At 48.9% G+C, this 11,469-nt stretch overlaps 1 protein-coding gene across 2 annotated transcripts in view; it reads left to right on the top strand.

The window, feature by feature from the left end:
* The first annotated feature begins 1,875 nt into the window (after positions 1–1,875).
* PBX1 (PBX homeobox 1) overlaps positions 1,876–11,469 on the top strand; it is a 131,441-nt gene continuing 121,847 nt past the window's right edge. For both annotated transcript variants that reach the window (XM_080624099.1, XM_080624097.1), the window contains exons 1-2: positions 1,876–2,777; positions 5,308–5,381. In XM_080624099.1, coding sequence (XP_080480225.1) covers positions 2,587–2,777; positions 5,308–5,381 — 265 coding nt within the window. In that variant the 5' untranslated portion in view covers positions 1,876–2,586. The remainder of the gene's footprint in view (positions 2,778–5,307; positions 5,382–11,469) is intronic.

The raw sequence follows: 11,469 nt of genomic DNA, 5'->3' as shown, positions 1-11,469 counted from the left end.
CTTGCGTGTCTACCTGATGTGCTGAGAGGCACCATGTTGTGACTTGGAAAATGAAGGAAGGATCTGCAATACAAGAATCTGTGGGGTCAGCAGGCCATCATGTCCTAGTGTCCCTCTCTGTCCCCTCACAGCCGCTGGTGCCTTTTTTCACTGTGCATGTTCAGCTCTGCTGCACTGCTTCTCCTCAGAGCTATTCAAAATCAAACCCAAAAGACCCTGGACGGACCTCCAGGGATGGGAGAGTCCCTATCAGAGTTTGAGACAGCGTATGTCTAGACTTGGTGTGTGAGCAAGCAAGTGAAGGGATGACTAAGTGTCTGAAAGTTTGGATTTTGGAGAGGAGGCCCTTGACTCTTTGTTTCTTGGATAAAGTTCTGCTTCCTGTGGAGCCATACAGATAAAGGTTATTTTATCTCCCCTTACTTTCTTTCCTTTTCAAAAAAGTAAAAAATATATAGATATCTCTTGGGTGAGAAAGCACAAACCTGTATGAAATTTTGGCAAATGGAGAAACATGAAGAATGTGTTGAGTGAAACATTTCAAAGTGACAAAAATCAAAACATCTCACTTCGCCTTCAACCACTTTAAAACGTTTTAATGGTTCAAAAGGAAATTTCAAAATGAAAAGTCATGTTTTGCTTAAAACACTGGAAAGTGTTTCATTTAAAAGGAAGAGTGGAAGCAAAACAATTGCCTTTTTTTTCTTTCCAGTCAGCCTGATGGCTCTTTCCCTGGCCAGTGCTGAGGTCAGGAACCGGGGCTGGGCCCATCTTCCTTTGTGTTACGGGGGTCCTGAAGCTGGCAACCTTCTGATCTGAGGAAGGGACAGTCTGATGAAATCATCTCCCACACAAGAAATTTTTATATCACCATAACTGTTTTATTTATTATCTTTTAAATATAATTTGCAGACAAGCCTGATCCCAGGGCCATCCTTGCTCACCAGCTGATGCCTACAGAGGTCTTTTTGGCCACAGAACAGCCTCAGATGACCGGCAATGCACAAAGAGGCTGGGGAAGTCCTCCCCCTCCAGAGTGCGTTACATCGTGACATTTAGGTCTGGATGGCAGCCTTGGTAGCCTTGGGACTTCCGCTAGCTTCCCCTGCCCTGTTCAGGCAGGTGTGGGTTGTGGCACCACTGTTCTGGGGCCCCACTTGTAGGAAACACATGGGTCAGTGAAGAGGAAGCAGAGAAACAGCTCCATGAGGTGACACTCGCAGCAGAGGTGAGAGGGAAGGCTCTTCCATGGGGGGCTACATCAGAGGGGGTCACTGCTCCCACCCAGAACATGGAGCTGATGTGGGGACACCTGGGGAGTCACAGCCAGCTGGGTAACAGGGGACGGCAAGGAGACCCCTGCTGAGGGGCGCAGGGGCCTGTGGGGAGCAGGGAAGGCTGGCGGTGGGGCACGGGGAGGCCGAGGGGAGTGAGGTGCAGCAGGGCTGAGGAAAGACTGGCGAAATGTGGGAAGGGGAGCAGGAAAGGTGGGGGCAGACATGAGCCCGGGGCCGGTGGAAGGCTGAAGGGCGCAGCTCTGAGGGGAGATGGAAGGCGGGCCGGGGCCAGAGCTAGGGCTGGGGGAGACACGCAGAGCAGTAAATGGGGAGCTCCGCAAGCCGAGCCCCCACAGACCGCCACACCGCGATACCCTTTCCCCTCTTCTTTGGCGGCCGAGGCCGCTTTAAGGCGCGGGCGGGGCAAGGCCCCCGGCCCACCTCTGAACCCGGAGATTGACGGGAGGCCGCGGAGGAGGCGGGGCGGCAGCGGGGGCCGGCCTTGCTGCCGCCAATGGGGACGGTGGGGCGGGGAGGTGCCTCTGCCCCTTCCTCCCCCCGCCCCCCGGGTTCCTCCGTGCCAGTTTGAGGAGTCCGGAGCCGAACAAAAGCAGGCGGCGAGGGCCGGGAGCGGTGCGCGCAGGCCCGTTGGAGACGGGGGGGGTGGGGGCCCTGTTGCCGACTGTGGAGCGGTGCGGGCCGCCAGCCAGCCCCGAGCTCAGCCTGAGGGTGGGGGAAAGTTTGGAGCCCTCCCCCAGAGCGCGGGGGCTCCGCCGCTACCATCGCGGGCGACCGTTCCGCTCCGCCCCGCCCGTTGCTGCCTCCTCCTCCCCTGGCGCAGCCGCTGCCCCCCCCCAGCTCGCCCGCCGCCGCCCGGGCGCGGGGCTTAGCTGCCCTGCTTTTGGAGTCGCCGCCGTTTCCCCTCCCTTCCCCGGAACCCTCCCTCCTCCTCCTCCCTTCCCCTTTTTCCCTCCTCCCTCCCTCCCTCCTCCTCCAGCAGCCAAAGGGATTTTTTCCCCTTTCTTTTCTCTCTCTCTTCTTTTTTTTTTTTTTTTTTTCCCTTCATTTTTTCCCTCCTCCTTCTCCTCTTCCTCCCCGCCGCGGAGCTGGGCGCCAGCGTGAAGGATAAATAAAAAGCGAAGAGGAAGAGGCTGGGGGGGAGGAGGAGGAGGAGGTGGGGGGGAAGAAGGAAAGAAGAAGAAGAAAGCGAGCAAGAAAAGAAAGCGAGGAGCCAGGCTGCCAGCCCAGCCGCGCCGCTCCCGGCAGCCAGGGCAGGAGGCGGCGGCGGAGTGGGGGCCGGCGGCCGGCGATGGATGACCAGCCGCGGCTGATGCACACGCACAGCGGGGTGGGGATGCCGGGGCACCCGGGCCTGTCCCAGCACATGCAGGATGGACCAGGCGGGGCGGAGGGGGAGGCAGGCAGGAAGCAGGACATCGGAGACATCTTACAGCAGATTATGACCATCACGGACCAGAGTTTGGACGAAGCGCAGGCCAGGTGAGAGCGGCGGCCCGGTCCCGGCTGGGGGAAGCGGGGGACAGGTGCCGGGGAAGTTTCCCCTGCGCCCTGGCCCGGCCTTTGTTGTCCGGCGGGGGGAGCGCGCTCGGCCGCGAGGCGCAGCCGGGAAGGGGGCTCCTGCTGCGGGGAAATTGGGCGAAAGGGGAGAAAAGGGGATGGGTTAATCGCCCCACGCCTCCGTCCAACTTCGTGGCGGTTTCTGGGGGTCGCGGCGCCCCCAGCCCGCTCTCCCCCCATCTCCCCGCTTATCTCCGGTTCCTTCCCCGGCGGGGTCCCGAACTCCTGCTCGGCCGGGCGGGCGGCCTGGCTTTTCCCAGCCTTTTTGAGATGGGGGTTAATTCCATAGGGACATGGTTGGTGGAGCAGGCTGCGCGTGCGGGGCACAAAGTGCTGCTCCGTTTGTTAGGGGCGTCAATAATGTTCTTTAGAGCCCTTTAGCGGTGATATTTTTAAGGCCGTCATTTTTTGCTCGTGAAGGATGCACGTAGAAGCTTTCTCTTTATATCTTTTTTTTCTTCTTAATTGCAGAGGTATTTGAAAAGATTAAAGAAAAAGGCTGTAAAAGACGGTAACCGAATTGTCCCCGGCTGCAAGCAGCGCAAACCTAATATGCACCTTCAAAGGCGCTAGCAAAAGTTAAGGGGGGGGGGGGGAGAATAATCCCCCAGCTGAAAGCGCAGTTGAAGGAATTAAAATAAAATAATTAAAAAGTTGCCCTGAATTGCCTGGGGTACATGTGAAATTTCTTCTGGGCTGCGGAGCTCCTAGGTGTGATATCCTGCCCCTGGCATTCGTGCTCCGAGCTGGAGCAGATTGCTGGAATACATTGTTCCTGGAAAAATGCATCTCTCGGCCCTGAAACTCGCGTAGTAAGAACTTTCATAAGGATAGAAGTATTCCCCAAACCTCAGCTTACATCCTCTGTGCCTCCCCAGCTTGGGTAGAACTCTCGCTTACCAAAAAAGCTTGTTGCTGGGCTGATTTTCTTGCGTTTTTGCAGAGGTAGAGTAGTTGTGAGGAGGAGGAAATCATGCCCTTTCTACCCGGCTGGTCCCGGGCAGTGAGGGGGGATCTTCCTTCGGAAAGTTGCAGGAATTGTGTGTGTTCCTGCCTGGATAATTTAGTGTAGGTAATCAAATCAATAAACCCAAAGCAGAACAGAGCTGGGAGAAGGCTTTATGGCTTTGCCTTGCTGGACTGTTTCAGCTGTTTCCTCACAGTATTTATTTTTTATTATTTTTAATGCTGAGCTGCCAAATGCGCTGTATTTATCAGTGATGTTTGGCTTTGCATTTCCTCCATCCATTCTACTATTGAACTGTGGTTTTGCTGCCTTTTTTTTTTTTTTTTATTTATTAAATGAAGTTTTTGGAAGATACAAAGTGCCAGTATTGTTTGTAAGAGGGCTTCTACAGCGTATGTACGTGATTTGTGCATACCCAAATGTCTGCACCCATCTGGGGGTGCTGATAAGGGGACGCTGTGGTTCTGCAAGGGTGTACACCTTTGAGAGACTTCATCAGATGTATAAATCTTTTTAACATGTTGTGGGTGGTGGGGTAAGTAGTGTGAATGTTTGCCAGATGTTCACATTGTCTTTCGCGTGTGTAATTTTGGTTGGTAAACAGAAATCCCGTAGCCGGCGCCTGGTAGCAACAGCCCTTTATACAACTAAACCCTTGGCTAAATGATTGTATAGCTTAAGAGAAATAAAATAATACAGTTTCTTTGCCTCAACAGGCACATGGTGGGTTTTAAAACCAGCCAATTAATTCTAACCCCAGACTCAAAAGCCGCAGGAGAACGGTCAGCTCTGAAATAATAGCAGCCAAAAAGAAAGGCATTGAATAGCATGCCCTCCCCTGCCCAGAAGCAGCCGCCTGTGTTTTTAAATGTTTACTGTCCCAATTGTAAAGAATTAATTTTTAACACTTGAAAATAAGCTGGATGTAATTAGCATGGAGGCAGAGGAATGGGTTTCTCTCTCCATAGGTGCGTGTGGCTCTGTGCTCCAAGTTGCACGCTGAAATTCCCTGAATTGACAGCTCTAAGCAGAGAGCCCCCAGTGCTGGGGCAATGGGGGGCTTATTTTCCACCTGCTTTGCAGGATGAGCCTAGTAAAGCACATGGTCGAGTTTAATATCGAAGGTGGGGGATGGAGAGAGCTCAGTGTACTCTCGCTATTGAGTAAGACAGTTGAACCCAGCTTGGCTCCCAAATGCTGCTAGCTTCGGCTCAGTGCATCGCCTGGCTTGCACTGGTGGTGGGAGCCGCTCGGTGGCAAAGGCAATTTTCAAGCCATTCCTAAATTGGCATAATTCATCTCTTCTGCGTTAAGTAGGTGACTGTTTGCAGCACTGGCGCTCAAGTCCTAGCAGGGATGGTAGAGGGGCAAAGAGGGCTCAAACCTGTCCCCCCACCTCTGACAGGCATATGCCAGCGGGTTGAATTTGGAAAGTTACTCCTCATGGTGACATTGTAACCTCACCTTCCCCTCTTTTCTCTTCAGGAAACATGCTTTAAACTGCCACAGGATGAAGCCAGCCCTTTTTAATGTCTTGTGTGAAATCAAAGAAAAAACAGGTAGGAAATCAATGCTGTTGGTTCTTTGTTATTTTTATTTTTGGTCTTTGAGGGTTTTATTCCACCAGGTTTGTGTCGTTGTGTCCCCCCTGCCCCTCCCCCCCCCCCCCCCCCCCGAGAAGTATTTAAGTGGGAAGAAATAACTTGCAGGTATTTTATGCTTCTGACAGTGGACTTGCATGATGTGGTTTGCGTTTGGAAGGGAAAATATTGTGGTTTAATTTCTATTGTACAGCCTCTTTATTTATTGCTTTTTCTGTGGAGAAGAAAAAAAGTCAAAAGCCTTGCAATTTCTCTCTTGCTCTAGTTTTCTTCTTTTAAGACATGGCACTGTTTGGAAAAAAATAATTAAATCTGAGTACCGAGTAGGGTAGGAAACCCAACAAAATGAAGTTGTGCACTTTTACTACTATTATTATTAGGTGAACATAAAGGTTTCTTACTTTTTTAAAGAAAGAGTTAAAATATTCTTCTCTGCCAATCATCCCGGCTAGTTCATGTAAGAGAGTGTTGTCAGTTGCCTTTACTGAAAGTAATATATTAGATTGTCAGTTACTTTAGGGTACTGTTGTTTTATGGCATGGGGTGTTCTCAGGCTTCTAAAGAAGCTAATGGCATGAGAGCGTTGATTCTGCCGTTTCCCACTTTCCAGACCTCCTACCATGTACCAACACACTTATAACACATCCCAGAGGGGCATTTAAATTTTAAAAGCAACAATTAAAAAATAGCAGTCATCAATCAAGGGTGATCTTAAACAACAGATGCTTGGGGAAGGACATTTAGCAACATGCACCACTTATGTATTTGTTGGAATCTCTTTTTTCTTAATTAAAAAAAAATGGGGGGAATGATGGAAATTCAGTGGTGTGAGGGTAGCAGTGTTCATCTCTGCTGTTGGCTTTCTGAGCTGACTGGAGTTGATCAGCTTTTCCATGCCGATGTAGCTGCCTTGTTTTAGCACGCTGCAAGTACTTGACTTTCCCCCACCCCATTTCAACAAGGACTATAACAGTCAATAATTCATATCTAAGCCATATAAGCAAGGGCATGACATGAATGAAAGTGACAATAAATATGATTGCACACCCAGTTGATATACATTGATAGTTACACATAAAAGGGAAACAGCTTTCAGAAACCTGAATCTGGTTCTTTTTTTTTTTTTTCTTAAATACATATATAAAACCTAGCATGAGCAGCTGATTGAAAATACAATTACTTGACTCTTGCAATATATATATAAAAAGACTAAGGGGGCCCTTTGTTAAGCGTTGTTTGTGCAGCGTGTAGCCCAGACAAAGCACCTACTGATGGCATTCGGCTCTCTGAAGTCCTCACGGCTGCATGGCTGGGTCTGACCTTCCCAAGGAGTCCTTCCTTATGGAGTTCCCATAGTATCAAGCAGTGGGTTCAGTATGGGAACCTCCATACAGTTCATATGATGTAACATAAGGGAGCCTGCCTTGAAATCAATTTTATGGGTTTTAACCCTGTGTGCCACCCCAAAGAAAAAGAAGCCACCAAGTTCCTTTTCCGTCCTCCTTTTACTTTGTGTGAGCCAAAGGAAATGTTTGTCTGACTTTTCTCCACGTGTGTAATGATGTGTACGTTGCCCATGCAGGGGTACTTTTTAGCAGGGTAACCGATTAATCCCAGCTTGAGTTTACTGTTGGTGCAGTTACAAAGTTAGGGGAATGCATGGGGAATCTGCTAGGACCAAGCCTGGTGGGAAATCCAGGTGACCTTGGGGATGCTGTAGGGTCCCGGTGAGCTGGGGAGGGATGGAGAGCCATAGTGACTGGGTAGGATAGTTTGTTCGCTACAGAAAATTGAGGGAGAATGGTGTGGGGCAAAGTGTGCTGCTGGAAATAAAGAATGTTCAGCTGTAGACTGGGGCTTCTTACATGATTTTAAATTTTATTTGTTGCTGGTGTGCCTGGGGTATTTGACTGTGAGGCTGCTGTATAGAGGTCTCTTCAGAGTTTGAATTGAGGTGGCTTTTGGAGTGTTGTTTATCTACCCTCAGATAAGTTTATGGTGGATTGTTTTACTTTGCAAATTCAAAGACCTTCTCTCCTCTCCCCCATCTGCATCCCCCAAAGTCACACTTTGTAGGGAAGCAAATGGCCAAACGGTTTTGTTTTGTTTTATTTTTATTATTATTGCTTTGTGTGCCCAATGCTAGGAGGAAGCTAGCCTTGTTTTTTGGGGGGCTGAGGGTACTGCTTGCTTCTGTTTGTTTACCCTTTCCTTGGGAGCAGGAGCGTGAAAGTTGAGCCAGCTTCTCTCTTCCCACTTTCCATTTTGCTTCCCAGATTTTTGCATGTGTCGCTTTTGAAATCCTGGTGATTGTTTGTGGTCACTGGTGGGTGTTTGAAAGTGCGTGCGTACATCTTCCCCCTGGCGTTATGATGTGCAGAAATGTGCGTTCAGTTACCCCGCTGCCTGATTTAAGTGACTCCAGAGCCTTACGGAGACTTTACCACTGCCTCTCACAGCATTATGGCTAATATTTCATAGAGTTAACGTTGTCTTAAGCAAACCCAAAGTGTCCATAAAGTTCTTAGAAAAAGAGGTCGTATGTATTGGCCAAAGAGTTCCCTTTTGCACTTGAGCTCTTCGGTTATTTTAAAGCATAATAAACACTTCAAATAATAATAATAAAAGCTCGGTGGGTTGTCTTTTGTCTGCAACCTGGAGATTGCTGCTTTTGATGTGTGTTTAAAAGTAATAGAAGTTGAGAGGTTTGATCGAAGCAGGAGTATGTAGTAGGGAAAAAACATGGCTTAAATATATGTGTAAGTTGTTGGCGTGCATTTGGTGTGTTTTCACTTGCTGTTGGTCGCTTTGTTGCGAGGGAAGGGGCAGGACGGCCTTCAAATGGCTGGCTGGCTTTTTGGAATAATAATCATGGAAATGGAAGGCATTGTTGTCCTAAATACAATTGATTCCTCTGTCAATAGGGATTGAAATCGGAAATGGTGATGCTGATTTATAAAAAGTTTGAAGGCAGGGGCCCTGTCTTTATGTGTGTCCCCCCCCTTGTATTTTTTTTATTTTTTTCTCTCTCTCGGTATGGTGTTCTTTTTTTTTTCGTCTAAGCTGTTCTCTGCATGAGCAGAATAGCTAAGCGGAAGAATCAGGCAAGGCGTACACAGACGTGGGGTCCTTGGATGGCAAACTGGAAAATATCTGCTGTCAAAATGCAGCAGCATCTATTTCAGCTGTGAGCCTTTCTCAACTCCCATCTCGTTCCGCGGGCACTGGTGGAGAAAGGCTGAGCACAGGATATATGACCATTTAATCTGATTCCTCCTCCTTAAGAGCTTTTCCCATCGTTTCACTTTCTCTGCTCTTTTGGGGGAGGTGAGGGCATCGGGCAAATTCTACTTCTTAAAAAGACCCTGATTTTGAATATGAAATCCCCCAGTTTTTATTTTCTTACCTCCATCACCCTTCTGTGCTGAAGGAATTCAGGTTTAAAAGAAAAATGTACATACCACCAGCGGGGGGAATTTACAAAGTGGAATATTTATAGACAGCACTGATCAGCTGTGCAAATGTTGTTGAATAATGGGGTTTGTTGGTGTGTTTTCTTTCCTTTTTTTTTTCTTTTGAATTTTTAGAACATAATAGCTATATAAGGTGCCTCTTAGCTACCTTTCCCTGTGCATTATCTTCACCAAACTTAAATCAGATCTTTGGAGGAGGTAGGATTTTTTCCCCTTCTATTCTTCCTTAACACCCCTTTGTTCTCTCCAGCTCTGTGTTCAATTAACACCCCCATCGCAGAACTGTAGGGTTTTTTTTTTCTTTTTTTTTTTCTTTTTTTTTTTTTTAATGTCTGTTACTGTATTTCACTTCTGACACCTCTCTTATTATTCTTGCCTGCTATTTCTCTTTAATATAGCAATTACGATACGGGGTTTCTTTCTTTCTTCCTCCCTCCCTTCTTTTCCCTTTCTCCCCCCTCAACTACAGCCCCACCAGGAGTGGCACTTGGAGAAGAGGGGCAGCTGTGGTGCAGGCAACGCTGGTGTTTTTGGGGTCCAGGGCAGAGCTGCAAGCAGGATATGCTGGCAAGCCCAAGGCCCTTTGGATGATTTTTTTCACAGGGTAGGATAGGCAGCTTGCTTTCCTTGCCCCCCCCCCCCGCCCTTCTCTGGGGTTTTCAGACCCTGCCCTCCTCCTTATCCTGCATTTCGACTGAGGTTTCCCAAGGCGCAGGGGAGAGTTAAACACCCTGATTTGAATTTCAATGCAATTATTGCACCTAAGGCTTCATTCTGCTTCTGTAAAAGCTTGTAATGAAAGTGCTGCTTCTCCAGCCCTGGAGGATCAGGGTTCCCGATCTGCTTTCGACAGGTCCAGCTCTCCCTGGCTGCTCTCCCTCCTGCCCTTCAAGGGGAGGAAGCCTTTGCTTTGATTTTCCTTTTTTTTTTTTTTTTTTCCTTTTCATCCAGTTGAAAGGCTTTGAAGGCAAAAGTGGTGCTTCTCTCCCCCAGCGGAGCAGGCTTCCTACAGGGGCAGGGTCTGTAGGGGCAGTCTGGCAGGTCCCTGGTGTTGCTGCCTTTGGGGCAAGCAAAACATTTTGGGAAGGCTAGCCAGCGCTGCCTGAGGAAGCCTTTTTGCAGCTCACAATTAAATTGCTTCCAGAAACCTGATGCCTTCAAGGGAAAGGAGGGAAGGGAATGTGCATGGAGCTGGAAGATAGGGATGGTTCAGGAGGGAAGGTAGCATCTGGGAGACCTTGGCTGCGTGGAGGGCTGTATTTCTGCAAAAGCAGGTGCTACCTCTGGGGACCAGCTGGGAGGGGATAGAAACCAGTCACCCTGATAGGAAGTGGGACATGTCCCAGTAGGTCCTGGTGACTGGAAGGAGAAAAGTCTTCAGGCTTGGACCTGTGTCACTGCAGCGAGTCCTTTTTTTGGGCTTTCCTCTTCCAGTGTGGCATTGTCCATCAGGGCCTTGCTGGGGACGGATAGCTTTGGAGGAGAGTGCTTGCAGGGAGATTTCTCCTTTTTCCTTTTTAATTTTATATTTTCTTCCTCTCCTCTGGTAGTATGTGGTTGGAGCTCTTTGAACGGAGCAGGCTTAATTAGTTTAATCAAAATTGGCCTCCTGCAAGCCTCCAGGGGAGGAGGTGGGAAGCACAGGGCTGCCAGCAGGCTCTTTCCCCCATTTCTTCCCCGCCATCAGCCCTGTTGGCAAAGCAGAGAAAACCAGGCCTCGCTTTCGCACAGCGTTACTGCTCCTGAGGGTCTCCCTACAATTTGGGGAGCACAGAAGCAAACCTGTTTAGTTTTGTTTCAAGGCTTTTTTTTGTTTGCCTGATGCTAAGTAAACTTTGTTGTGACTGCAGCAGGCTGGGAGGATGCTCTTGGAGGGTGTGCTGGATCCCATCACTGCCTGCCCCATCTGTTTGCTCCTGGGAGATGAATGAGCTCCTCCTCCTCCCCCACCTTGATCCCATGCTTCCATGTCCCCCAGCCTTTGCTTGCATCAGCCTCCCCAGGTTTTGGTTAGTGGTGGCCACTGGCTGCGTGTATTTTGGGAAGGAGTGATCTGGAAAGTTGCTGTGCCAGCAGATCGCTCTTCAGATGCTGCCTGCTAACAGCATTGGAGGAGAAGGAATCTTCATGTTCAGTTAATGCATGCCTATTATAGGAACGATAGCTATATTAACCAGATGCATGCATAAATAACAACTAACCAGAGCATCGTCTTATGTGAATGTTAGGTGTCTTCCCTGCTGCCATGGGTCTCTCTCCAGCCCATCTCCCTGTGCCTCTGCATGGTCTTGGCAGCAGTCAAGTGTTGAGTGAGATCAGGGAAAGAGATCTTGTTACCGGGCCTTGTAGCTCCAAACAAGAAACTCGGAAGATCTTTCAGGCCTAAATTTCTCCAGGGGAAAAATGGTTCAAGTTCTCTTATTTGAGACCTGCAGAGGGATTTCCCCCTCAGAGCCCTGACTGTCTATGAGGAGAGCTTTTCTAAATGATCTCAAATGCTAGATTTATTCCTGTTAGCAGGCTTGTGCTGCTTGCCGGCCCTTGGTTTGAGGACAGTGGCTGTAAACAAAACG

This window comes from Psittacula echo, assembly GCF_963264785.1.
Source record: "Psittacula echo genome assembly, chromosome: 7".
In the NCBI taxonomy this organism is placed as follows: domain Eukaryota; kingdom Metazoa; phylum Chordata; class Aves; order Psittaciformes; family Psittacidae; genus Psittacula; species Psittacula echo.
Note: the sequence above shows the minus strand (reverse complement) of the source record. Positions and strands in the feature narration are given on the sequence as shown.